Source organism: Pan paniscus, chromosome 12 (assembly GCF_029289425.2).
Source record: "Pan paniscus chromosome 12, NHGRI_mPanPan1-v2.0_pri, whole genome shotgun sequence".
NCBI lineage: Eukaryota > Metazoa > Chordata > Mammalia > Primates > Hominidae > Pan > Pan paniscus.
The window spans coordinates 124877125-124903974 of NC_073261.2; the positions used below are offsets into that span (position 1 = coordinate 124877125).

The 26850-nt window shown below is 48.6% G+C and overlaps 1 protein-coding gene across 2 annotated transcripts in view; it reads left to right on the top strand.

Moving 5' to 3' along the window:
- Positions 1-26850, top strand: part of PXDN (peroxidasin) — a 115423-nt gene that overhangs the window by 41642 nt on the left and 46931 nt on the right. The window contains exons 2-7 of one of the 2 annotated variants that reach the window (XM_003807406.6): positions 12874-12945; positions 14009-14080; positions 18293-18364; positions 21822-21893; positions 22244-22315; positions 25612-25781. In XM_003807406.6, coding sequence (XP_003807454.3) covers positions 12874-12945; positions 14009-14080; positions 18293-18364; positions 21822-21893; positions 22244-22315; positions 25612-25781 — 530 coding nt within the window. The remainder of the gene's footprint in view (positions 1-12873; positions 12946-14008; positions 14081-18292; positions 18365-21821; positions 21894-22243; positions 22316-25611; positions 25782-26850) is intronic. The other variant, XM_008959512.5, reaches the window with a different exon arrangement.

Consider the following 26850-nt stretch of genomic DNA (forward strand, 5'->3'; position numbering starts at 1 on the left):
TTAAATCATAATTTCTTTCTGATTACTTCGATTTGACAGTTTGATGTTCAGAAGGCGTGGATGAGGCATCTGGGATTGATGAGCAATGCAGCATGCTCTCAGGTTGTATTATTAGTGGGGCAGGTGATGCTTAGAGCTGATTGGTGAACACTGCAGCGTGCTCTCAGATTGTATTATTAGTGGGGCAGGTGATGCTTAGAGCTGATTGGTGAACACTGAAGCGTGCTCTCAGATTGTATTATTAGTGGGGCAGGCGATGCTTAGAGCTGATTGGTGAACACTGAAGCATGCTCTCAGATTGTATTATTAGTGGGGCAGGTGATGCTTAGAGCTGATTGGTGAACAGTGAAGCGTGCTCTCGGATTGTATTATTAGTGGGGCAGATGATGTTTAGAGCTGATTGGTGAACACTGAAGCGTGCTCTCAGATTGTATTATTAGTGGGGCAGGTGATGCTTAGAGCTGATTGGTGAACACTGCAGCGTGCTCTCAGGTTGTATTATTAGTGGGGCAGGTGACTGGCTTCTGGCAATGCCAGCAGGATGTAAGATTCTGTGGCTTGCAGTGAGACCATGTCTGATTTGTGATTTAAACAGTAGTTACTGCACTTGCTCCCTGGAGGACTTGATATCACATGGAGGCAGGACTGTGACCCAGTGAATACCAGGCTGCCAGTGGGACAGGGAAGCCCCACCCTCCCAGATAGATCTTTAGGTGCTGGACAGACCAGCTCCCAATTTCATAGAATAACCCGGGAGCTCCTAACTCTCACTGAAGGTCAGAGACGCTGGGACGGTCTCTGGGTTTGAGAGCCCAGGAATCGGAGGGCAGGGTAGAACTTGAATCTGGCATCCAGTCGGATCCAAGTTCTCGCTCTGACTGAGATCTGGAGACCCTGAAGAAGCTGGATCAGAGAAGCCAGTAGCCTCGAGGGGTGTCCAAGCCACATGGATGCCAGAGCGGCAGGGCCTGGAGTGCCTGGGGGAGGCCATAATGGACGGAGAACTGCTCCTTGTAGCCCCACACTCCATGCGGGAAACTCTCCAAAAGGGCTGGTGACACTCCACGTGTCCCAGGTCATGGGCAGCCGCGCCCTGCACCCTGCGTCCCAGGTCATAGGCAGCCGCACCTGCATCCCAGGTCGTGGGGAGCTGCACCCTGCATCCGGCGTCCCAGGTCATGGGCAGCCGCACCTGCATCCCAGGTTGTGGGGAGCTGCACTCTGCACCCTGCGTCCCAGGTCACGGGGAGCTGCACCCTGCACCCTGCGTCCCAGGTCGTGGGGAGCCGCACCCTGCACCCTGCGTTCCAGGTCATGGGGAGCTGCATCCTGCACTCTGCGTCCCAGGTCGTGGGCAGCTGCACTCTGCACCCTGCATCCCAGGTCATGGGGAGCCGCACCCTGCACCCTGTGTCCCAGGTCGTGGGCAGCCGCACCCTGCATCCCAGGTCATGGGGAGCTGCATCCTGCACCCTGCGTCCCAGGTCATGGGGAGCTGCACCCTGCACCCTGCATCCCAGGTCGTGGGGAGCCGCACCCTGCATCTGGGCTCATGGGGAGTGGCACATGGCTGCCTCCTACATTCACCCCTCCCAACCCCAGCCTTCATGGAGGGAGTGTCTTCAGTGGGTCATGTGGGTTTGGGAGTGAACTGAGCCGGTCTGCCTCTCCCTCAGGGGAGGCCCAGGGCCCCTGGGATGTGTGCAGACACGCCCTGCTCTCACGGCTCCCGGGAGGCCCAGGGCACTGGGATGTGTGCAGACGTGCCCTCTGCTCTCACGGCTCTCACGTGATGGGCAGTGCCGGGCGACATCAGGGTTGAGCTCTTAGTACTGTTGTCTTTTTTTCTGTAACTTCAGTTAATTTTTAGTTGGTTACTAACTAGCTCGTGTGTGCATCCTCTCATTACATCCTCAGAATACACTGACGGATGATGCATCATCTGCTCTTATTAATGTCATGTGATAATGGTTGCTTCCCAAGACTTGTATGAAAAGAAAGTAAGTCTTGGGACCCCCAAATCACTAAGTTAAAGGGAAGAGTCAAGCTGGGAACTGCTCAAGGCAAAGCTGCCTCCCATTCTATTCAAAGCCACCCTCTGCTCACCGAGACATGCATATCTGACTGCATCCCTTGGAAAAGATCATCAGAAACTCAAGACAATGCAGCCATTTGTCTCTTATCTACCTGTGACCTGGAAGCTCCCTCCCCTCTTGGAGTTGCCCCCCCTTCACCTGGAGCTGCCCCCACTTCACCTGGAGTTGCCCCCCCTTCACCTGGAGTTGTCCCCCCCTTCACCTGGAGCTGTCCCCCCTTCACCTGGAGTTGTCCCCCCTTCACCTGCAGTTGTCCCCCCTTCACCTGGAGTTGCCCCCCCTTCACCTGGAGTTGCCCCCCCTTCACCTGGAGTTGCCCCCCCTTCACCTGGAGTTGCCCCCCCTTCACCTGGAGTTGCCCCCCCTTCACCTGGAGTTGCCCCCCCTTCACCTGGAGTTGTCTCTCCTTCACCGGGAGTTGTCCCCCGCTTCACCTGGAGTTGTCCCTCCTTCACCTGGAGTTGTCCCTCCTTCACCTGGAGCTGTCCCCCCCTTCACCTGGAGCTGTCCCCCCCTTCACCTGGAGTTGCCCTCCCTTCACCTGGAGTTGCCCCCCTTCACCTGGAGTTGTCCCCCACCTTCACCTGGAGTTGCCCTCCTTCACCTGGAGTTGCCCCCCCTTCACCTGGAGTTGTCCCTCTTTCACCTGGAGTTGTCCCCCGCTTCACCTGGAGTTGTCCACCCCTTCACCTGGAGTTGCCCTCCTTCACCTGGAGTTGCCCCCCCTTCACCTGGAGTTGTCTCTCCTTCACCGGGAGTTGTCCCCTGCTTCACCTAGAGTTGTCCCCACTTCACCTGGAGTTGTCCTTCCTTCACCTGGAGCTGTCCCCGCTTCACCTGGAGCTGTCCCCCCCTTCACCTGGAGTTGCCCCCCTTCACCTGGAGTTACCCTCCCTTCACCTGGAGTTGCCCCCCTTCACCTGGAGTTGTCCCCCACCTTCACCTGGAGCTGCCCCCCCTTCACCTGGAGCTGTCCCCCCTTCACCTGGAGTTGTCCCTCCTTCACCTGGAGTTGCCCTCCTTCACCTGGAGTTGCCCCCCCCTTCACCTGGAGTTGCCCCCCCTTCACCTGGAGTTGCCCTCCTTCACCTGGAGTTGCCCCCCCTTCACCTGGAGTTACCCCCCCTTCACCTGGAGTTGCCCCCCTTCACCTGGAGCTGCCCCCCCTTCACCTGGAGCTGCCCCCCCTTCACCTGGAGTTGTCCCCCCTTCACCTGGAGCTGCCCCCCCTTCACCTGGAGCTGCCCCCCCTTCACCTGGAGCTGTCCCCCCTTCACCCGGAGCTGTCCCCCCTTCACCTGGAGTTGTCCCCACCTTCACCTGGAGTTGCCCACCCTTCATCTGGAGTTGTCCCGCCTTTCTAGACTGAACCAAATTCATCTTACATATATTGATTGATGTCTCGTGCCTCCTTAAAATGTATAAAACCAAGCACTTTGGGAGGCCGAGGTGTGTGGATCACCTGAGATCAGGAGTTCGAGACCAGCTTGGCCAACTCGGTGAAACCTCATCTCTAAAAATACAAAAAATTAGCTGGGCGTAGTGGCGGGTGCCTGTAGTCCCAGCTACTCGGGAGGCTGAGGCAGGAGAATTGCTTGAACCTGGGAGACGGAGGTTGCAGTGAACCGAGATCACGCCAGTGCACTTCAGCCTGGGCGACAGAGCGAGACTCTGTCTCAAAACAAAACAAAAGCAAAAGAAAACAAAAAAAACAAGCTGTGCCCTGAAGACTTTGGACATTTGTCGTCAGGACCTCCTGAGGCTGTGTCATGGGCATGTCCTCGACCTTGGCAAAACAAACTTTCTAAATTGGCCGAGACCTGTCTGAGATATTTGGGGTTCACACATGTCACTGGGGTGGCATCTGTGACATGTGGAAGAGTCAGCCTCTGTCTCCTCTTCTCTCTTAGAGCAGCTCCTTGCCCCGTCCATGCAGCCCTGGTGGGGCCTGCCCCAGGCTGAGGCTGTTCCCTGCGTCCTGGAGGAAGCCTCGGTGACAGGGGACACTGTGCCGGGGTTGGGGGGGGGTGGCACCTGGCAGGGGGAGAGGATGGGCAGGACCCCACTTCCCGTTGCCTGGAAGCCAAGATAGATCTTCACTCCACTCAAGCCTCCTCTGCTCCTTCTGCCTTCAGGTATTTGCGATACTCCAGGATCCCACAAGAAATGACCCTCACAGCCAAAGGATTGAGGCCAGGTTTCTTTAGCTGAGGGCCAGGCAGGTCCTGACTAACGTAATTTGATCTCATTAATGGTATTAGTGGGCGTCTTATGTCTTACTCCGTTCAGGCATCTCTGAGGAGCCATAGGCGCGGCAGCCTGTAAACACAGCAGCAGTTACCAATTCACCCCTGCAGCTCTGGAGGCTGGAAGTCCAAGATCAAGCACCAGCCAATTGGGTGTCTGCTGAGGGCCACCCAGGTTCAGAGAAGGGACCTTCTCCTCGTGTCCTCTCACATCGTGGACAGGACAAGGCTGCTGTCGGGGTCCTTTCGTAAGGGCAGTCATCCCACCCTGGGGGCACCACCGTCATAGCCTCCTCACCTCCCAGAGGCCCCACCTCCCAACACCATCCCTTGGGGATTAGGTCTTAGCACAAATTTGATGGGGTGCGAACGCTCAGTCTGCAGCCGTGGGGGCTCAGGGAGCCATGAGCACTACCACCGGACCCAGGCAGCTGGACACCCCTGACCCCATCCCGCGTCCCCCACCCCATTCCGCACTTCCCACCTTGAGCCCGCTTCTCTGCGGCTCCCCTTCACCCGCAGGGGAAGTAAGGGGCATCCTGAGGTTTCCCTCACACCACACAGCCCACCTCAGTGGTCCTATCCACTCTTCCTCCAAAGTACACCCTTGCCCTCCACTCTGGGCACCCATTTCTCCTGCGACTGCCGGTGTGCAGGCTTGAAACTCGTCCGTGCCCTTCATGTCACTGTGGCCGCCTGCACGAGTGGCTCAGGTCACATATGTTAAGTACAGAAGCGAGTACATTATGAAGTCCTAATCCTTCACAGACTTCAGTGGGCCACATGAGACTTCCTGACATTCACCCCAAGTGCATGGATGTACTCACCCCTGTGGTAAAGCACTGCCATCTGTGACTCTCGGAACACAAGCTCTGAGTGTTCCTTCAGTGATGAAAGGCAGTCCTTAGTAGGAAGCACTGAAGCGATTTTAGGTCAGGCAAATGTTAATGGAAAACCACATGGCCTGGCTTTGGGATGCAGCTTTTCAAACTCCCCCAGCCCCCCACTTTCAGCAAGACTGGGACGGGGAGATAGGACTCCGCCTCCCGCCTTTCCCAGCGGGGCCGGGTGGTGGCTTCTGTCCTGTATTCATCCTGGGAGAGGGCGTGTGGCATTGGTTATAATTCCAACCTTTAAAAATCAGTAAAGCACTTTGCATATTTGCCTCTCTGAAGCAGCACAGTCTAAGAGCCTTTGGGTTATATTGATTTTTTGTTGTTGTTGAGACAGAGTCTCGCTGTGTCGCCCAGGCTGGAGTGTAGTGGCTCCATCTCAGCTCACTGCAACCTCTGCCTTCCGGGTTCAAGTGATTCTCCCACCTCAGCCTCCTGAGTAACTGGGATTACAGGTGTGCGCCACCACGCCTGGCTAATTTTTTGTATTTTTAGTAGAGACAGGGTTTCACCATGTTGGCCAAGCTGGTCTCGAACTCCTGACCTCAAGTGATCCACCCACCTCTGCCTCCCACTGTGCCTGGCCTTGGTTGTGTTGCTGTATCCTGTGTGTTCTCACTGCTGAGCAACACGAATGACAAAGAACCACAACATCATTGCCGTGATTTACTTCAGGAAGGCACATTCGTGTTGAAATCCTGTACCTTAATGAGGAGCTTAAAATGATATTTCTGCCATTAGCTTCAAGATAATTTTTAACATCGTGATCCAAATGTGATCAAAAATCTTAGGTAACATGTTAAGATGCACAAAATACTCAAAAAAAAAATCCAGACAATGGCTGGATGTGGTGGCTCATGCCAGTAATCCTAGCACTTTGGGAGCCTGAGGCGGGTAGGTCACCTGAGGTCAGGAGTTGGAGACCAGCCTGGCCAACAAGGCGAAACCCCGTCTCTACTAAAAATACAAAAATTAGCTGGGCGCAGTGGCACGCGCCTGTAATCCCAGCTACTTGGGAGGCTGAGGCAGGAGAATTGCTTGAACCCGGGAGGCGGTGGTTGCAGTGATAGAGTGAGACTCTGTGTCAAAAAAAATAAATAAAAATACAAATCTAGACAACAAACATAAAGTCATAATAAAAATATATTGAGAAAAAGACAATTCACCTCTGCAGTGCATAGCTTGTGGGGAATATTTGCAGGTAACCCCTGGCTCTTATTAGTTAGAAACATAGGCCTATCTTACATGACTAGTGCAGGAAAAAACAAAAGGCAAGAGTTCCCATCACATCATGAGAGTAACTTCTTACATTTCAATGCTCTCGCCTGAAATTTTCATTCCATAATTGAGATAATTTTCGTTCTCGAACCGAACGATATAGTGTATAACTTTGAATTTGTTGGCAAATTGGCAAACTCTTATTTATTTTTGTTTGTTTGTTTGTTTGTTTTGGTAAGACAGAGTTTCGCTCTTGTTGCCCAGGCTGGAGTGCAATGGTGCTACATTGGCTCACTGCAACCTCCACCTCCTGGGTTCAAGGGATTCTCCTGCCTCAACCTCCCGAGTAGCTGGGATTACAGGCGCCCACCACCACGCCCAGCTAATTTTTTGTATTTTTAATAGAGATGGGGTTTCACCATGTTGGCTAGTCTGGTCTTGAATTCCTGACCTCAGGTGATCCGCCGGCCTCGGCCTCCCAAAGTGCTGGGATTACAGGCATGAGCCACTGTGCCTGGCCAAATTCTAAATTTTTTATATTTAAAAATGAATTCAAACACATCTGAGACTTGCGTATGGGAAAAGTCAAGATTGTTTTATTTTAAAAATCAGTATTATGGAAGGTATTAGAATAAACTTTATAAAATGATCTTTAATGACCGCTTTTTAGAATTCATAACTTTGGCATGATTAAATTAAGCATTACCAAGTGGTCTGTGCATTTTAGTTTACTGTGAAAGGGAATCTAATAGCAAAAGTCCCTGGAGGGAATTAGATTAAAACTTGGATCTCCCAAGCTTCCTTTTAGTTCTAACCTTCAACTATTCTGTAGTTCTGCAGTGACTTGTGATTTTGATATTGAGTGTAAACCTGCACTGTGATGTTTCGTTCCAAACACTACAATTCTTGACGTTTTTTTTTTCTGGTAGGATTTTTAGTACATTAAGATTTGAGAATAATGGAAACATTACAGCAAAACAAAAGGAAACACAAAAACTACCCTAAAACTCCTTGACTTGAAGTTCACTTGCTTTTTAAGTGTAAAATGTAAATGAATCTGTGTTCTGTTTTTGAGACTGTAAATTGAAAAATTCATAGTTCATGCTTAATAGTTATTGCAGTCTTCTCTTTGAACTTGAGAGGGCTTGTGTTGGCGTCGACGTTCCCTAAGTAGGTCAGAGGCAGCGGCTCTGCTCTAACACTTGGGAGAACTCTTGAATGTAAGTGGAAGAGTCTGGTGAATTCTACCAGGGAGGATTAACCCCTTGAAATGCCTTCAATGAGAGCAATTTTAATGCTGAGAAAAGAGCCCTGGGCCGACTCTAATTGCATTTCTAGTTCTGCCACTTACAGACTGACTGACTTTAGACAAATTACCTGATCTTTCTTAGTTTCTAAATTCCGATTTGTCCAGGAAAGGGGTTTCTTCTAACCTGGATCTCATTCTCTCCTCCCTTCCCTCAGTCAGCCACCTTCATGTGCTGTGCCTTAGTGTGCTCGACCATTTCCCCAGGACGTGCCTTTGTTACTCTGAAGTAGGGGGTGACCTTGCCCTACAGTTATCATTTCTGGGAGCTCTCGAGGGTTCCCTGTATGCACCGATCTTCTCCAAGTGCAGGTGCTGCTGCCTAGCTCAGAGGTTGCCCCAGATCCATGCTTTGTGTGCTCAGTGAATGAGCTGATAAGACCCACTGGAATCGCAGGGGATGTTCACAATGGATATTTACAGAGTTTTGCTGTTTATGAAGGACTTTTCACACACAAACTTGACGTCCTTCTGTGACCTTGTTCACCGCTGCTTACTGTCATTGGTGCTTTATGGTTTAGGGCCCCAGGCTTTAGAAGGGATGCACCCCTCACGCTTACCCAGGCAGGGGTGTGGCGTTTTTATCGCAGTCTCCTGGGGCTTTGGCCTTGGCTTCAGCAAGAGTTCATGGATGCCCTGCCTGATGTTAGCCCTCAGTGTTCATCTGTGTTCCACTTGCTTTAGTAATCACGCCACTTATAGGTTTCCCAGACCTTTCTAGAATCTGTCTCCATGCTCATCATGCCAACTTACTTCATAGAGGGAGTGCCAGAGCCCCTTGCTTGTTGGGAGAAGGGTCCTGCAGCTGCGGAGGGCAGGTGACCCAGTGGTCCACTCATTGGCATGTGGCACACAGCTAGGGCCACGCCGCCACATCTGCCAGGGTCCCTCTCCAGTACCCTCAGCCCCCTGGGGAGATGTCACTGCAGGAGGACGGAGTGGGAGCACGGAGCCCCAGGGAAGAGCCAAGGAAGGCTTGTTGAAGTGCTCTTTCAATCTTTAAAATTTGGGGAAGTTTTTTTCCCCCCCGTTAGGATTATTTGTGGAACTATTTATTATGATTGTTAAAATAATAATTCTGTTTGTCAAGCTGTTGAGTCATATGTAGGTGCATAATGCAGGGATCAAATGCCTCCCCACAGTCTTATTCTGCCCAGACATGTGCAAAGCTTATTTTAAAAATTGTAAAGTGGGGAGCACTTACATGTGGCACTTAAATTTAAGTACTTTTTCATTGGAGAGTTTAGCTTTACATTTATTGTAAGCTTTATGTCAATGATGACCAGTAAGCTAAGGATCAGACGTGGAAATGCAGAGGAAACAAGCAAATGCCTGCTACTAGTGTTTATGAGTTCGCGTGTGTGTGCAAATGCTTTTCCTATATCTCCTCACACGCACACTTAAAAATATACATAGTGTGTATTTGCATTATATCTTCAGCATTCCCGAAGAACAATGACTTCCAAACTTTACCTTGCTTAGAATCACCTGGAAATCTTATTAGAACCCACATTACTGGGACCCACTCCCAGAGTTTCTGATTCTGGAGATTTGGGGTGGGGCCCAGAATTTGCTTTTCTAACAGGCTGCCAAGCACTGGTGCTGTGGAACAGACTCCTCCTGAGCTCTCTAGAATCTCACAAGTAAGAAATGATTCAGGCAAAAATCAGCCCTTGTATTTGTCTTCGTGACCTTGAAGTTGGGGTTCATATTTGAAACGAACGTTGGCTTCTTGTGTCTGTGGTGTCTTCTTGCCCTGAGCTTGTCTCTCAGGGATGGAGCCACAAGAACCTGGACCCTCTGCCCTTTCTGTTGCTCTGGAGCAGGAGGGTTTCTGAGGCAGCTGCAAGTCCCCTCCAGTAACATGTGTGCAGATGTAGCTGTGTTGTAAGTCAGCCCACCCCAAACACACGGTCCGGTTTGGTGACAATCTTTCTAGCTCCTTTCATGTGCTGTGATATCAGACAGAAAATGTAAACGCACACACATGCAGATGAATATGTGTGGTATAACTATTGGTGTACGAGTGTTTCTTCATCTCTGTTCCTCAGATTAGATCATTTCTAATGTTGAGTAGCTCCCAAGTCCTCTCCCCTCTGCAGTATTCAATATGTTAAGTCCATGCAATGAGCTTTTCATTTCAGCTATTATATTTTTCAGTTCTAGAATTTCAGTTTGGTTCTTTTTTTATGGTTTCACTTTGTCTTCTAAGATAACCCCCTTTGCAGTAAAGGGGACCGTTTGTTTTACCCTCTTCATAGTAGAAGTCTTTTTTGGTGGTCTGCCTTAGAACACGGTGGGAGGTCTAACTGCTGTGAGCAGGTTGTGAAATGATCCCCTTAACCTAGACCAGTGCCATCCACAGAAATGTGATGAGAACTACTTATGTAATTTAACATTTTCTGGTCACTTCGTGAAAAAACTAGAAATAAACAGTTAATTTTAAAAATGTTTTATTGAACACTGCATGCCAAACTTGTACATGTTTCAGCATGCACTCAATATAAAATTTTATCGAAGATATATTTATGTTCTATTTGTTTGTAGGAAGTCCTTGAGGTCCAGTGTGAGTTTTGCGCTTTTACTCAACACAGGCTACCTCTCAGGTGCTCAGACACAGGGCACAGGGGCCTGTGGATGGGACAGCATCTCTCTGTCCATCACTCTAGGCCACCTCTCAGGTACTCAGACCCAGGGCATAGGGGCTTGTGGATGGGACAGCACCTCTCTGTCCAGCAGGGCACAGGGGCCATGTATGGGACAGCACCTCTCTGTCCATCACTCTAGGCCACCTCTCAGGTGCTCAGACCCAGGGCACAGGGGCATGTGGATGGGACAGCACCTCTCTGTCCAGCAGGGCACAGGGGCCTGTGGATGGGACAGCACCTCTCTGTCCAGCAGGGCACAGGGGCCTGTGGATGGGACAGCACCTCTCTGTCCTTCACTCTAGAGGTTTTGGTGGCATCGACTTCAGATCTGGGGAAAGGCCTGCATGTCAGGAAGGTGGTTTTGTGGCTCTTCCTGCTGTCTTCCCAGGCTCCAGGAGCCAAGTCCACATCTTGCTTTCCAGCTTCCATGCTGTTGCCGCTGCCTCCTCTGTGGCTTGCGTGTGGGTTCCCACGGGGAATGAGGAGCCAGAATAAGTGGGGCTCACTCCATCCTCTGCTCTGGGGGAGCAGCTTGGTTTCTGGATTAGATGTGGTCAGAGTTGATTTTTGCTCTAAGCTGTGATGCGTGGCTCGGCCTTCCGGGACAGCCTTTCTTACCTGTTCAGATGCTGGGAAGCCCCTCAGCTTGCTGTGTCTCAGGTACGGGAGCTTCTTTGCAATTGTTTGTTTATCCTGAAATTGCAGCTGGTCAGAATTCTCTCCTTATCTGTACTTGATCTGTGTCTTCCGTATGGAGTGAGTGGGCATCCTGGGTGGCTGCTTTCCCCTCCCGTGTCTTCCTCCAGCACCGCCTCCCAGTTTCGATGCTTCTGACTTTCAGCAGCTCCTACGTGGAGAGTCCGTGGAGCCACTAGTGATATTCTGAATATGAATGTAAATTAAAATCTCATCTGTTTAGAGGGGAGCATGGCGGTGCAGGGGGAGGGTGCGTGTGAGGAGACTGTTGGTGGACAGTGGGTATCACTGAGAAAAGCGAACCCGGGTGCGAGGGCACAGCGTGGAATGACGGCCAGGAGGGCCAGGTGGGCAGAGGGGGGCCGCCTTCCCCTTCTCCTCCGGGAGAACTTGACCCACAGCACGGGGGCGGCGCTAGGAGGGACACATTTCATTCACTGACCTCTAGGCTGGATGCTGTTGCTGTCAGTGACACAGATACTTTTTTTGAAGTATCTTATTGAACCATAAACTAGAACCAATTCTACAAACTACCGACAGTGATTACATTGGCATAGGATAATCAGATTCCTTAGAAGGTTATAAACATTTTACGTTATGATACCCTAATGCCCTGACCTTACCTATGATACCCTAATGCCCTGACCTTACCTATGATACCCTAATGACCAAACATAGTCACACCGGAGGCACTGGGGCTGAGCATTTCAACATGTGGATTTCGGGGAGACACAGTTCAACCCGTACCAATCCCTACTGGACGATATTAAGAGATTGGACCTATGAGTAAGGAATTTTAATTTTTCTAAGAGTATTTGATAAAGAAATTGGTCTTTCTGTTTATTTTTCAGTGGTTTCTATACCTGTTCAATTTATAGTTTTAATTCAAGCTGGGATGGGCTGTCTGCAAGGGTAGAGCCAACGCCTCTGTGTGTCTGCACTTCCCATCGCTGCCTTCAGGCCTCTGACCTGGCTGCCTGTGCTGCCCCCAGGCTCGTGGCCTCCGTGGTTGGGGCCTCCCAGCTTGCTCTGCCTGAGCATCAGATCAGCAGGAATTGAAGTGTTTCTCTTTCCAGCACCAGATTCAGTCTCTGTGTCGATTCTGGCGTACTCTCTGGTCTCTCATGGGCTATTCGGATCCTCTCTCCACCCCCGAAATATAAATAAATAACTGCCTTAACAGTGGACGTTTAACTTTACTGAAAATACCTGTTTGGAACCATTAGGGTAAAACCCATATGTGAGAAAGCCTATTTTCCCAATTAGCATGCTGAATTCACTTTTGTGGTTTTGAAACATTCAGTTTAAATCTCATGAAGGTAGCAGTTTAGGTCGTTGACTAAGGAAGAGCCGAATTCCAGCTCGTGAAATCACTGGAGTAAACTCTAAGGTGTTTACTCAGTTGCACAGGTGGCGTGACTCTCTTCTTGAATGTCATCAAACCTAACCTATGTTTATTATCCTAAGACTTATCGACACGACATTTTCCAGTGGGTTGCCAGAGATAGGGTGTTTAGGTAGTTTATGTAATTTTTCTCCCCATAATTACTGTTTTTAGAAATTCTGTAATGGGATACTGGTGTTCCACCATTCAGATACATATTCATACACTTACTAGCCTCAGTGAAAAAGAAGATTCATTGAAGGAGTGAACTGGGTGGTTTAATATTTTAAATGCATTGTCACCATTTTGAAACTAAGAGCAGCAAAGGTGTAGCGATGTTTGTAGATTTTTTTTCACGTAATAATACCTTTCTTGTTTCTTCACAGAGATCTTCGCTTTAACAGAATCAGAGAGATCCAACCTGGGGCATTCAGGCGGCTGAGGAACTTGAACACATTGTGAGTGGAAATATTCTATTGGAAACTAATAGAAAAATAGAAATCATTACATTATTTATCTGTAGGTAGAACTCATCATCCACAATCAGTGGGCTTGGGTGGGGAAAAGTGGAGCAGGAAAGTGAGGCTGGAAAATGCCCCTGAATGCCAGGACTGTGAATGCCAGGACTGTGGCCACTGTGTTTCTCGTCTCCTGGCTGTGTGCCTGTCCGTGGCATGTTGATTGGGACCCATGCTGACCGCTAAGCTTGTCCCTGGCCTTCACATGGGTCACTTGCTCCAGAATCACTCAGCCCTTGCTGGGTCAGGCTGACCTCTGTGTGTTCCTGCACCTCCTCCATGGCAAGATTGAGCAGGACAGTGCTTCTTCTGAGTGTGGAGTGGACTTAAGTGAGGGTTCAAGGCAGTCCCATGATGCCTGGAGGGAGCAGGCAGGGCCAAGTCCAGCGTTGCTGTGCAGACCTCAGGCTCTGCAGGACACGCCCAGTGCAGTGGAAGCTGGTTCCCTTCTGCACCAGGACTGAGCACAACGGTGTAAGAGCAGGGTCATGGGGACTGTGGGACTGCCTGGGCTGCCTATCCACTGTTGACCCTGGAGGGCAAGTGGCCCAGGGCCTCTCACCCCAGACCCTTGTCTGTGCGCTCGAATGGAGCACGGGCCACAGGGCCCACCTTTCCTGGCACGTCTGTCCACCCAGACCACCCTCCCACCATGACTGCCTTAGCATTGGCCACAGTCCTGGCTAAAATAGAAAATCTAAGAGACAGCAGGATAAAGATACAAACTCCCTTCTATAGGAGAGAAGGAATTTTTTCTCCGCTGTATCAAAAGGTAGTAACTGTGGAGTGGTACGGACACCATTGCTGAGCAATGTTTTCTTCATGATGGTTAAACGCGAAAGCTGTGTTTTGTCCTGCGGGTTCAGCGTTCGTTGAATGTTGATGGCGAGGCTGTAACTGAATTGTCAATGTGACCTTTTCCAAGGCTGTCGGAATGTTTTAACACAACTTCGAAGTTTGTTTTCTGTTGTTTTTTAAAATTCTTATCGACTCTCTTTCATAGGCTTCTCAATAATAATCAGATCAAGAGGATACCTAGTGGAGCATTTGAAGACTTGGAAAATTTAAAATATCTGTAAGTTAATGATCAGTTCTTTAACTTAAAAGCTTATGGTATCTAGATTACTTAAAAATAGAGCTAAATTTCGTGCTGCTTATGAATTATTGTAAATATATTCATTTAAATGAGGTTTTATTTTGAGAAGGTGAGTAAACATTTAGCTGGGATTATTAAAATAGCTTGTCAGTGATATAAAGTGCTACATTATGTGATTTTTAGTGTTTCATCACTAAGCCTTAGTAAAGTGGATTGCATAAAATGAAAATGCACAGCCTCTGAAAATCGCTCTGGAAATGATGGTGATGCTTCCAGAGGGGAAAGTGATGACCCAGTGAGTTGCCGATATGAACAGCTGACAGGTGTGTTGCAGAAATCAGCTATCAAAATAGTTTCTGGTTGCCTTGCCGGCTGCAGGTGACATGTAAAATCGAAATAACTAACCCCGGTGGAGCGTCACTAATTCCTGCAGATTTTCCTGTCTCCCGCTAAGTGATTTCACCTCTTATTTTTGTGCATTTAAATTTTATTTCACTTTTAAAAACTGATTTTAATTGATTTATTTTCATTTAACACATCTTCTCGTTGAGATCAGTTTTGCAGTTTAGAAAATGAGCTTCCTGGGAAGTACTGGTTTAGTCTCAGTCACACGCATACTTGCTATAAAATTGGAAAGGTGAAGAAGTGTGTGTCGTGTGCTTTTAGAAGAGTATTCTTTTAAGACTTAGTCACTTTCCAAAGAGAGCTATTTTTAATAAAAATTATTTATTTCAGCCATTTTTGTTGGAAATTTTTATCATATGTGAACCTAAACATGTTTAAGTTATTTTGATTTTTTTTTTTATTTTACTTTAAGTTCTGGGATACCTGTGCAGAACATGCAGGTTTGTTACATAGGGGTATACGTGCCATGGTGCTTTGCTGCACCCATCAACCCGTCATCTAGGTTTTACACTCCACATGCATTAGGTATTTGTCCTAATGCTGTAGTTATTTTGATTTTTAAAACAAAGTCGTCTTCTTATTGTTGATGTATACTCTGAAATCTGTTTTGATTCTAGCTGTGTCTGTGACTGTTAATTACAGAGCTACCTTTAACTCTGTTTATTAAAATATATTCCCTCTGTGCGATATTTGTCAGTGTTACATACATCCTTTTTCCCTCCATCATTGTGGCATAGGATGTTAATTTTTAATTTCATATAAACATGACGAAGCCTTGTCCCACATTTCTAAAATGAGAGGCAGGCCTTTTATTTGTTTATTTACCCTTTTTTTTTTTTTTGGTATTTTGAATGTTGTGCAAGTTCCAGAAGAGGGCTTTTGTTTCCTGGAAAGTAGATCCAGTCAGCTGATAGCCAGCATTCCTTGTGTGTGTATATGTGTGTTTAATAGGTTTAACAGGTTTTTTAATATTTTATTTCATTTTTTGTCACTGGTTTTGAATTATTAAGAGCAACTTAGTATGCACTCAGCAAACATGTTCAAAGTGGAGTTGTTGGGGATGCTCTGTTTTCACTGATCTCTTTTCAATAACCCTCTTCCGACCTCATCTGCTGCACAGCCGGCTCTGAGCGCCTACACTCCAAACTCTTCCCTCTCTCCCTCGGTAACAAACTGCGGTGTCCCTGGTGGTGGAGGACACAGATCACTGGGGTGGAGGAAGCACAGGCCAGTGGTGATGGGGCCGTGGGTCATGACTCAGAAACGGACTAAAGACCAGGGCAGAGGAGGGAAGCTGTCCAGAGAGGCCCGGGGACCCTTTCACCCAGCAGCTGCAGCCTCCGCTTCTCAGCTCTCATTGGTGGAGTGCATTTGATAAGTGCTGATTTAGGAAACTGTGTGAGAGTTAAATGCTGTGATTTCACCTGTGTACAACCTAAATGCTTAAGAGCTCTCCTGAAATTTATTCATTATTTCAGCCTTCTATATTGAGTCAGTACCAAAGTATACTTGTAGAGGTTGAGTAGTTCTTATTTCTTGGAACTCCAATTACTTCTAGTAAGGCATAAGCCTTCCCTTTAGTTCACATTGCTTAATGAAATTATTTCTTGAGACAGTTAGGACTCATTCAGGGGTCAACTCTATGATGAAGTAGAAAAATCACAATTTATTATTATGGTCAATACTCACCCTTTTTTTTTTTTTTGAGATGGAGTTTCCCTCTTGTTGCCCAGGCTAGAGTGCGGTGGTGTGATCTCGGCTTACTGCAACATCCACCTCCCAGGTTCAAAGGATTCTCCTGCCTTAGCCTCCTGAATAGCTGGGATTACAGGCGTGCACCACGATGCTTGGCTAATTTTTTGTATTTTTAATAGAGACGGGGTTTCACCATTTTGGTCAGGCTGATCTCGAACTCCTGACCTCAAGTGATCCACCCACCTTGGCCTCCCAAAGTGCTGAGATTACAGGCATGAGCCACCACGGCCAGCCAATACTCACCTATTCTCATGAAAACAAATTACGTTCCAATGTCTTTATAAACACACATTCACACGTTAGTTTGATTCAGTTGTCCTGTGTATTCTTTAAAAAGATTCCCTTTCATTTTTTAAAATGGGTCTAAAGCGATGTTCTCATTGATACTTTGTTTTTGTTTTTCTTTTTAAAGAAATGGGCATAGAAAATTACATTTAAACTTGCATTCTGCAGAAGTATAGTAACAACTCCCATGTGAACAATAGTTAATGTGTGCAGGGGCCATATTGTAAGAGCTTTATATATATATACACACACATTAATTTCAACAACTTCTGTCCATTTTAGAGAAGAGGAAACTGAGGCCCAGTCATTACGTGGAAGTTCAAGGATTCCCACGCATGCGGCCTAGAGAAGTAACAGCCTTGCCAGGCCTCTGCTGTGGGCACTGGGCTCTCGGTCGCTGGGGAGTTCTGGGTGGTTCGTGTTAAGGCTTGTAACTCTTTATGAGGTCAGCTCTGCAAATTTGCATGGAGGGAGGACGTGAGAGCCACTTAGATGGGTTGTAAGAAATAAGGCTAGCAGGGCTGGTCCTGTTAAACTGGATCCTGCACCAGACATTATTAATTAAGTTACAATCAAACACTCGGCCCTTCTGGATATGAATTATATAATATTATAAGCATTAAGACAAAAAATGTTGGTTATCTAGTGGAACGAGTAGGTGAAACCCAGGCATAAGTAATCAATTTTGAAGAGACGTGTCTGCCTGAATTTGAAAAGTAGGAAAAGCGTGGATTTTGACTTGCCCATCTGCCTATGTCAGAGATGGAGCCCAGGGATTCTAAGAAACGGTAGTGGCAGGTCTCCCCATGTCTGGGCACAGACACAGATTCACAGCCCTCTTGGGGTCCCCCAAGCTGCTGGCCTAGAGCTGTGTTGTGAGGCAGGCTGGCTGAAGGCGAGTCATGTCCGAGATGGGTGGGCACAATGTGCATGGTTTTGTGGCTCTTTTTGGAATTGTGATACTTTGGTGTGGAAATTTTCATCCTCCATCAGGCTTGGCAAGTGTTTTCTGTGCAGGACCAGGCCTCTGTGAGCTGCGCAGTCTCTACTGGGACCACTCAGCTCGGCCGCACAGCGCCAGCGCAGCCCCGGATGGTGCAGAGTGAGCGAGTGTGGGCGTGTTCCAGCAGAGCTTCGTTTATGGACGCTGGCATTCCAAGTTCACATGTTAGGAAATAGGATTCTCCTATTGGGATTTTCCACCATTTTACACAAAGACAAGAGCCAGGCCAATTGTGTGGCTCTTCCAGTATGCCTCTGTTGCTTCTGTTTTCTAAGAATGGGATTCTAGGGGTGAGTTATTCAAGGTGCATTCGGTCTTCATATTGTCCACTCCCCAAATTATTTCTAGGTATTTTGGAGATGTAACAGTATCGGTTATAGAATCTTACAGCCAATGCATTATACATGCCTGTGGAAAATGGTTTTTAATTTCTTCAGGCTTTGAAGCAAATGTATTGTCAGCAATTCATTAGCCATAGTCTAAGGTCTGTGAGTTGCCTGAAAAACCCGTCGCAGTGGTTTGATCACCTTCAGTTGGCACCAGTTGCTTTTAGCCCCCTTGAGATCTGAGGGAAGGGAAGCCCTTAGGAGAGGCACTGTACTCACCGTGCAGATGGTTTGTTTGCATTCTAATACAGTCATTAATTGTAAAACTGTCTCCATGTGTCAATTTAATTCTTCTTTTCCGTCTGAAGTTTGACCTCCTGTCTGTGTGCTAATGCTCCCCAATGTTTCTTGTTTCAGCTATCTGTACAAGAATGAGATCCAGTCAATTGACAGGCAAGCATTTAAGGGACTTGCCTCTCTAGAGCAACTGTAAGTGCCCCTTCTCTTCGTGCTTTAGTTCTTGGATGCCGTCTGGCTGTTTTCCTCTTGTAGGGACCAGTGGAGTGAGCTAGCTGTTTGCATGATGCATGACTATGCTACCTGAGGTGCGGGGAGTACGTGCATGATGACGGAAAAACAGGGATGGGCGAGTCATTTGCCCTCCGCCCCGCCTTCCACCCAGCCAGCCCTCCACCCCCACTCAGGACGTATCCCTGGTTTCCTTACGGCAGCACCAGGCCCTGGGCCATGCTTTCCTGACACCAAGGACAGTAATATCGATGGAATCCCTGTCACAACTTAGAGGAGAGACAGGCAGGTGCACAAGTCCGATCGAGGCGTCCTTCATAGGGGAAATATCCAGGGTGCCCGGGGAGGAGAGGGCTCTTTGCCTCGTTCACTGTTCCTCCTTATGACTGTGAACACATGAAGCTGAATTTCTTCAATTGTGATGACATTATTTTGGAGAAAACCTTTTTTTCCCTTGTAGTTCTAGTTAGTTTCTTTGGCCAATGTGAAGTCGTACTTTGCTGTGAAGTCAGCGTGTTGATTTTTCATTACAATGTCCTGGTAAAAAGGAGGATTTGTCCTGGTTTGTTTGCTCGGCCAGTCACCTTTCACTCGGCAAGCTGAGCCCATTCCTGAGGAGTTGCAAGTTGTCACGGTTTTAGGAATGTGGATGAAAGCAGCTGTTTGCTGTGACGCAGCGTGACGTCCTCCTGCCACAGCTGCTGATCCGTGGTCACGGGTCACTGGCTGACTGGACACAGCGATGTTGTCAGAGAGTTTGAGGCCAAGCGGTGCGGGGGGGAGACCACTCTGGGATTGTGCATCCTGAGGACCCACGGTGCTCATGTTTCCGAAAGTGTGTGTTGATTCAAGTGAGCATGGACAGGGCGTGGGTAGATTTGGGAAGAGGTCTGTCTCTACAGAGAAGGACAGTGCAACTCATTGCAGAAACACATGGAGGTATCCAGGGAACACCCAGATGTAGGGAGAGCTTGCAAAGGAGCAAGTTCTCATATCCAACAAGCATTTCACTCAGTGGGGGCGAGCAAATCTTCATAGCAAACAGTTCTTCCATCCTGAGTGGATCGGAAAATCCTCATCTGGCTTTGTGCTGGGTGAGTCCAGTGTTATTTTTAAGGAAGGAAAGGGCAAGTCAGGGGAGAAACGAGGCTGAATGAGGAAGGGCATCTGTGAATCACCAAGTAGATATTCGCTGAAATTTTGGATGATGGGGAGGGCTTCTTGAGCTGGCCAGGCTGCCTTTAGCACCCAGGGTTAGGTGAGCTGGGGTCTCTGGTGCTGCGGCTTGGGTTCCATTCGTTAAACGCTGTACAGTGAGCCTGAGGGCAGCCCGAGCCCCGCCCTCGGGCAGGGAGCTGTTGGGGTGGGGATAAGCGAGTCCACCAGACCTCAGGGAGAGACTTGGGCAAAGGGCTGTGTGTCCAGGGAGGGTGGCTTGTGCCGGACCCTGGCGAACTGCACCCCTTCCCCGGATCGGCTCTACAGCCCAGAGCTATTGAAAACATGCATTCCTGGTGACACTGGGAGACCGGAATGCAGGAATGCCCTGGAGCCCGGATGCAGTCCAGGGGGATCTGAGTGTCCCTGATCCAGAAAGAAGGCTCTTTGGGAAGCTGTGGACACAGGTCAGAAAACACACCTGGCCAGTCAGGAAACATGCGTTTGAATTCAGTGATGACCTCAGTGTACTTGGGGAGCCATTTCCTGTCTTTGGTCCTGTTTCCTCAATTGTTCAGGGAGGGGTGGAGGACACCCCAGGCTGCCTGGGGCCCCGGCCTCTCTAAGATCCTGTGCACCCTGGGCCGTCATTTCCCGTAGCACCTGTGCAGCAGGTGCCAAGTCCCACCCACCCAGCCGTCCCCCTGGCCAACCTGCATTGCAGTCTGGGTGGAGGGATTTTTACACCCACCGCTCTCCATGGGGCTTGAAATACCCCCTTTCCTTCCCTCGGTCAGTACCTCCTCATCCTTCTGGGCTTTGCTTGGGGGACTCCACCCCTGCCTGCCTGCACTGAAGCCTCGCTGAGCAGCTCACAGCCACTGTGCGGTGGTGGTGCCTGGGTCTTACATCGGTCCCCAACTGCCATGGGCTGCGAAAGGCCAAGGACCCCAGAAAACCACAGGCGCCCTGTCAGCACACTGCCCGGCAGAGACGAGGCTCCAGGGATTCTGTCGGGTTCGGCCTTCCTCGGGACCCCCGCGTCAGGTGCCCGCCCGTCATGCTCGCCCACGGCGGGTTTCCTTGTCTTCCTGCTCCAGTTTTTCCTTCCCTCACGTTTCCCATTCGTGCGCGGAGTGCTGAGCACAGACCTGTCCCGGGGCAAGGGGCAGGGACGGTCTGCGTTTGGGGGCCCTCCGGCTGCAGGTGTCCGCAGAGACTCAGTGTGGCCTGTGTGGGTGCTGCCTGGGGAGCTGGCCCCGGGACGGGGCGGGCCCTGGCAGCCGCACTCTGGTGCCCTGGTGTGATGGTGATCTCAGGATGTCCACAGACCTGATTCTCAGGCGTGCGTTCTGAGGAGTCCTCCTTTCTGTGGAGTTACGAAGACCTGTGAACGCTGGCATGCTGCTTCTTTGCTCATTTTGGCCTCCTGAAGAAGTAGTCATTGAAAATGTGTGCTGGTTGCAGGGGACACCTGAGTGGGCAGGAGGGGTCTCCCAGCAGAGCACCCCAGGGAGAAGACTGACTTTGTGTTTGACTTAAGAGGAAAAAACCCACTTTTCAAAATGAGAAATTTCGTATTCAGGAAAAATTAGAAAGAATGAGTTATATCAAAAGGTATAAATTGTGGCAGTGTGGAGTCATGTTACATGGAAAGAAATAGAAACGCTGGGTATTCTGTACAATCAACGACACCCGAGGAAAGATGGTCTCTTATTTAATGCTTCAGGACTGATGGAGAAAGTCGTGTGACATTCTTTTTGTGTTTCCTTTGTGGTCTTGAAGGATATCTTTGTATCTGATAATATACTCTGTGTCAAAGTATATGATGATGCCCCTGCCAAATTTATACACGAGTTAAAAGATTTGAGTGAAGGTATTCACCTATTTATGTATGTGCTATCATTAAAGTTATCCTTTTGATTTTTGCTTTTTTCCATATATTTTGGAAGTGAAAATGGCCGAGTCAGGCCAGGCCAGCACTACCCTTCTCACGCGGTGTCAAGGACCTCAGTGAGCACCTCTAGGCCTCCCTCGCCCTTATCCAGTCACTAGGGTGGACATCTGTGCCTAGTGTTCAGTTGTATTTATTGAATCATTTGATAATTTTATGTATTTTTCATACAATGTAGGAAGTCTAGTGAGTGAGCTATCTATTGATATCTGAATTTGAAATGACTAGGAAAAAAAATTTGGGCAAAAATCTGGATCTAAGAAAATAAATTGTAAGTTATACTTTTTTTTCTTTTAACTCCTCTAGATACCTGCACTTTAATCAGATAGAAACTTTGGACCCAGATTCGTTCCAGCATCTCCCGAAGCTCGAGAGGCTGTGAGTTGTGTGTTGTTCCTTGCCTTTCCATTCACAGAGCCCAGGCCTCAGTCACTGGCTTGGTTAGATTAAGGTCAATATCTACCAAACACCTGAAAACTGTTTCAATATAAAATCCATATTTCTAGTCTAACAATTTGGAAATAGGACTTATAATTTTCTCTTTAATTGAGAGTGTTGATAAAATAGAAAAAAAACCATTTCTTTTGTTTTCAGATTCATTTGTATTAAATAAATGTAATCACTGAGATTTTTTTAAAGCTGATATATATTTGACTGCTTATATTCTTTTCTACACATTTTAAGAAATATTTTTCAAAATTGGTTTGTTATAAAATCTCTTCCAACAGATTTTTGCATAACAACCGGATTACACATTTAGTTCCAGGGACATTTAATCACTTGGAATCTATGAAGAGATTGTGAGTATAAAACCTTTTGTGTTTCCTTTGCTGCAAAGCCTTCTTTCTCTCTGTTATCCATTCACTTTGTTCTTTTTCAAGTATTGTGAAATGTTGATAACAATCTGATTCTGAAAGAATGAGAATATATGGAGGGTGGATTGAATCCATTAGAGAGCAAAATGAAAAACATGTGGCTCAGACAATGTGGCAAGTAGTTAATCCTTTGATAGGCAATTAAGACTTAAAAAATTTTTTTTTCAGATAGGGTCTTGCTCTGTTGCCCAGGCTGGAGTGCAGTGGCATGATCACAGCTCACTGCAGCCTCAACCTCCCGGGCTCAAGCAATTCTCCCAAAGAGCTGAGTAGCTGGGACTATAGGCACATGCCACCATGCCCAGCTAAGTTTTGTAATTTTGTGGGTTTTTTTTTTTTTTTTTTTTTGGTTTTTCTTTTTTTCTTTTTTTGTGACAGGGTTTTGCCATGTTGCCCAGGTTGGTCTTGATTTCCTAAGCTCAAGCGATCTGTCCACCTCAGCCTCCCAAAGTGCTGGGATTACAGGCATAAGCCACCATGCCCAGCCATTAAAGACGATTTAAATCGTCTTTAAATTCATCAAATTAATTTTTAATTCCAGCGCATATTTTACTGGTAGAAATAAAACCAGTGTGGAAAGAACCTCTGTGCTATATTCTGTGTCTTTCTACAGCATACTAAGGAGGCTGATCTTTACCCTTTTTTTTGAGACAGAGTTTTGTTCTTGTTGCCAGTCTAGAGTGCAATGACTCGATTTCAGCTCACTGCAACCTCTGCCTCCCAGGTTCAAGCGATTCTCGTGCCTCAGCCTCCCTAGTAGCTGGGATTACAGGCGCGTGCGACCACGCCTGGCTAATTTTGGTATTTTTGGTAGAGACAGGGTTTCACCATGTTGGCCAGGCTGGTCTTGAACTCCTGACCTCAGGTGATCCGCCCTTCTTGGGCTCCCAAACTGCTGGGATTACAGGCGTGAGCCACCGCACCCGGCCTCCACCCCATTTTTTAAGGCTTCCAAATATACTTTTTGCTTATACTGAGCTATTTCTTATAATTAAGGCATTTTAGGACTGGTGGAGAAAGTTGTGACATTCGTTTTGTGTTTTCCTTCATGGTCTTGAAACCGTTATTTTCAGTTAGATATTACTGAGTGTATGCAGTAAACTAGACCTGGAAAGAAACAGAAAATGCCAAGAGACAAGCCTAACTCCAGAGTGGTCTTATGTGATTTGTTTTATCTCTTCAGTGAAATAAAGTGGAGTAAAACATAGACCTTCAGAACTATTTGTGATTTTTTTTTTCCTTTAGGATAAAAATACCACAAGCCAAACTAAAAACTACATCCTGGGTAGGAAGATGGGATGAATACTTCCATATTTGATAGATAACAGAGAGTAGAAAGAAATCACCAGATAAATGCTCTAGAAAGTAGCCAAGACAAGTTTAGGGCAGACTGGTAACAGCCTGGATTATGCTGACAGCTGCCTTCTCTCTGTTCTCAGCCTCTCTCTGGGTGTCTGGCAAGGTCCCCCTCTCCTGTTTGCTCACTTTGCTAAAGTTGCTCAAACACTACAACCCCAGATTGAGATTCTGTGATAGATTTACAGAGCTGCATCAAGAGAGCACGCTGTGTCCTGGCTGCTGTCTGCTCGGAGCAGTCTCTAACCTCACATCCCTGAGGGGCCCCAGGCGGAGGAGGCCACGCCAGCTGCCCCACCTCTCCAGACCTCCTGAATAGCCCTCTCTGCTTCAGAGCAGATGAAGGTTGGGGGTCCTATGCTTCCTTGGGTGCCCTGAGCAGCTCGCTCCAGCAGGACCGACTGGCCAGATGCCACATACCTGACCGTGACCATCCGGGTCTTGCATGTGCCTGTGGTCCTGTACTGACCTTCAGCTGTGGGCACAGGTTGGGTGCCCTGGGCACGTGGCTGACACTGTCCCCCTCACAGCCTCCTCACCTGAGAGCTGTGCACCTGCTCACGGGGGAAAGGGTGATTCTGGTCGTGAGGCCAGTTCTGTGTTCCTGTCGCCTCTGGGCTCATGTCTGGGAGAACCTCGGATGGGGAGGTGTAGCCTCCCCTTCCCCTCCTGGAGCCAGCGTCGGCCCCTAGAGATGCCCTCACGCTGCCGCCCTGGTGAGCACCTCTCGGGATCCCATCCCCATCTCGGGGGTGCCCTGGGGCCACCTCATTGAGGGTTAATAGTGAGCACGTCTGTTGCAGGACTTTTCCCTAGTTCAGCGAAAGATGGGGTCCTTGTTACATGGCCACAAAAATTTAGGCTCGCAGACTATTTGAAGAGTGAGAAAAATGGGATTTATTGGGCAAAAAGGAAAAAAAAAGGGGAAACAGAGACCCTCAGCAAAGCAAGATAGTGTGTTTCCTGCCATGGGCTTCCTGCCTCACAGATTGAATTCCACCCAGGAAGAGGAGGGCCAGGATTCTCCCCGCCGCAAATGGCACAAACCTCTGTGGGCTCCACCCCAGTGTGCACCCCTCCCAGTGCACAGGCCGGCTGGAGGGGCCTGGGGACCCCTTCCCACCTGGCTGTCTCACATCCAGCTGCCAGCCTCTTCCAACCCTTGCCCTGTAGCCTGTGTTTGCTACCTGGAACTCCTCTGTCCCCCAGACAACTTCTTCCCCGTGTGCGGAGACAACACTTTTCCCAGGGTGCAGGCACATCCTGCCCGTGTTCCCCTTGTTGGGACAGGATGTGCCACTCACTAGAAACTTTCCAGGTCAGCTTGGACCTCAGGAAACTTAGGTGTGAACCCCAGCCAGGAGATGCAGCCCTCCCCCCAACACTGCCTGGGAAGCCTCAGGCCGGAGGGAGATGATGTAGAACTGTCCTGCCCGTGATGATGGGCGTTGAGTGACAGTGGTGGTTTTGTGGCTGTGGTTTTCATGTTACTGATTTCTGTGAGTGGCTCCCACCTGGTCTCCCTCACAAACTTCCCTGACCTGTGCCGCTGGCACACTCCCTCGCCTTGAGCTCGACACCCGATGCCTGGGTGTGCACAAGCCCTATGCTACTCACGCCTCTACGGTTAGTGCCTTGAGGGGCACTGTGCACCCCTGGGCTCTTCCTGGTGATGTGTGTGTCTCGACATCACTCCCTGAGTCGGGCACCGGGGCTCAGATTCCACCACGAGACGTGTCCCATCCCCATTCGCAAGCCCGGCAGGCCTGGCACATGTTTACGCGGGACCTGGAAGCCCTGTCTGATGGATGGATGAACAAGCCCACCCACCCCATGTCTCACCGGCTGCATCTTCCTTCCCACAGGCGATTGGACTCAAACACACTTCACTGCGACTGTGAAATCCTGTGGTTGGCGGATTTGCTGAAAACCTACGCGGAGTCGGGGAACGCGCAGGCAGCGGCCACCTGTGAATATCCCAGACGCATCCAGGGACGCTCAGTGGCAACCATCACCCCGGAAGAGCTGAACTGTGGTGAGTGGCCCGACACGCACACACCATCCACACACTCACACCATCTACACACATGCCATCCACACACACACCATCTACACATACACCATCCACACACTCACACCATCTACACACACGCCATCCACACACACACCATCTACACACCACACACACACACCGTTTACACACACCATTTATAGACACACGCACAGACACAAACCACACACACGCACATACACGCATACACCATCCACACACACACATACCATTTACACACACACCATTTACAGACACACACATGTAGACACAAACCACACACACGCACATACACACACACCATCCACACACACACCATTTACACACACACCATTTATAGACACACACATGCAGACACAAACCACACACACATACACACCATCCACACACACCATTTACACACACACCATTTACACACACCATTTATAGACACACACATGCAGATACAAACCACACACGCGCACATACACGCACACACCATCCACACATACACCATTTACACACACACCATTTATAGACACACATGCAGACACAAACCACACACATGCGCCATCCACACACACACCATTTACACACACACCATTTATAGACACACACGTGCAGACACAAACCACACACACGCACATACACGCACACACCATCCACACAGACCATTTACACACACACCATTTATAGACACACATGCAGACACAAACCACACACACGCACATACACACACACATCATTTACACACAAACCATTTATAGACACACAGACTTAAACCATCCACACACACACGCACATACAATCCACACACACACCACACACGCACATACCATCTCCACCCACCATTTATAAACACACACACATGCAGACACAAACCACACACACACATACACACACACACCATTTACACACAAACCATTTATAGACACACAGACATAAACCATCCACACACACATGCACATACAATCCACACACACACCACACGCACATGCCATCTACACACACCATTTATAGACACACACACATGCAGACACAAACCAGACACACGCACATACACGCATACACCACA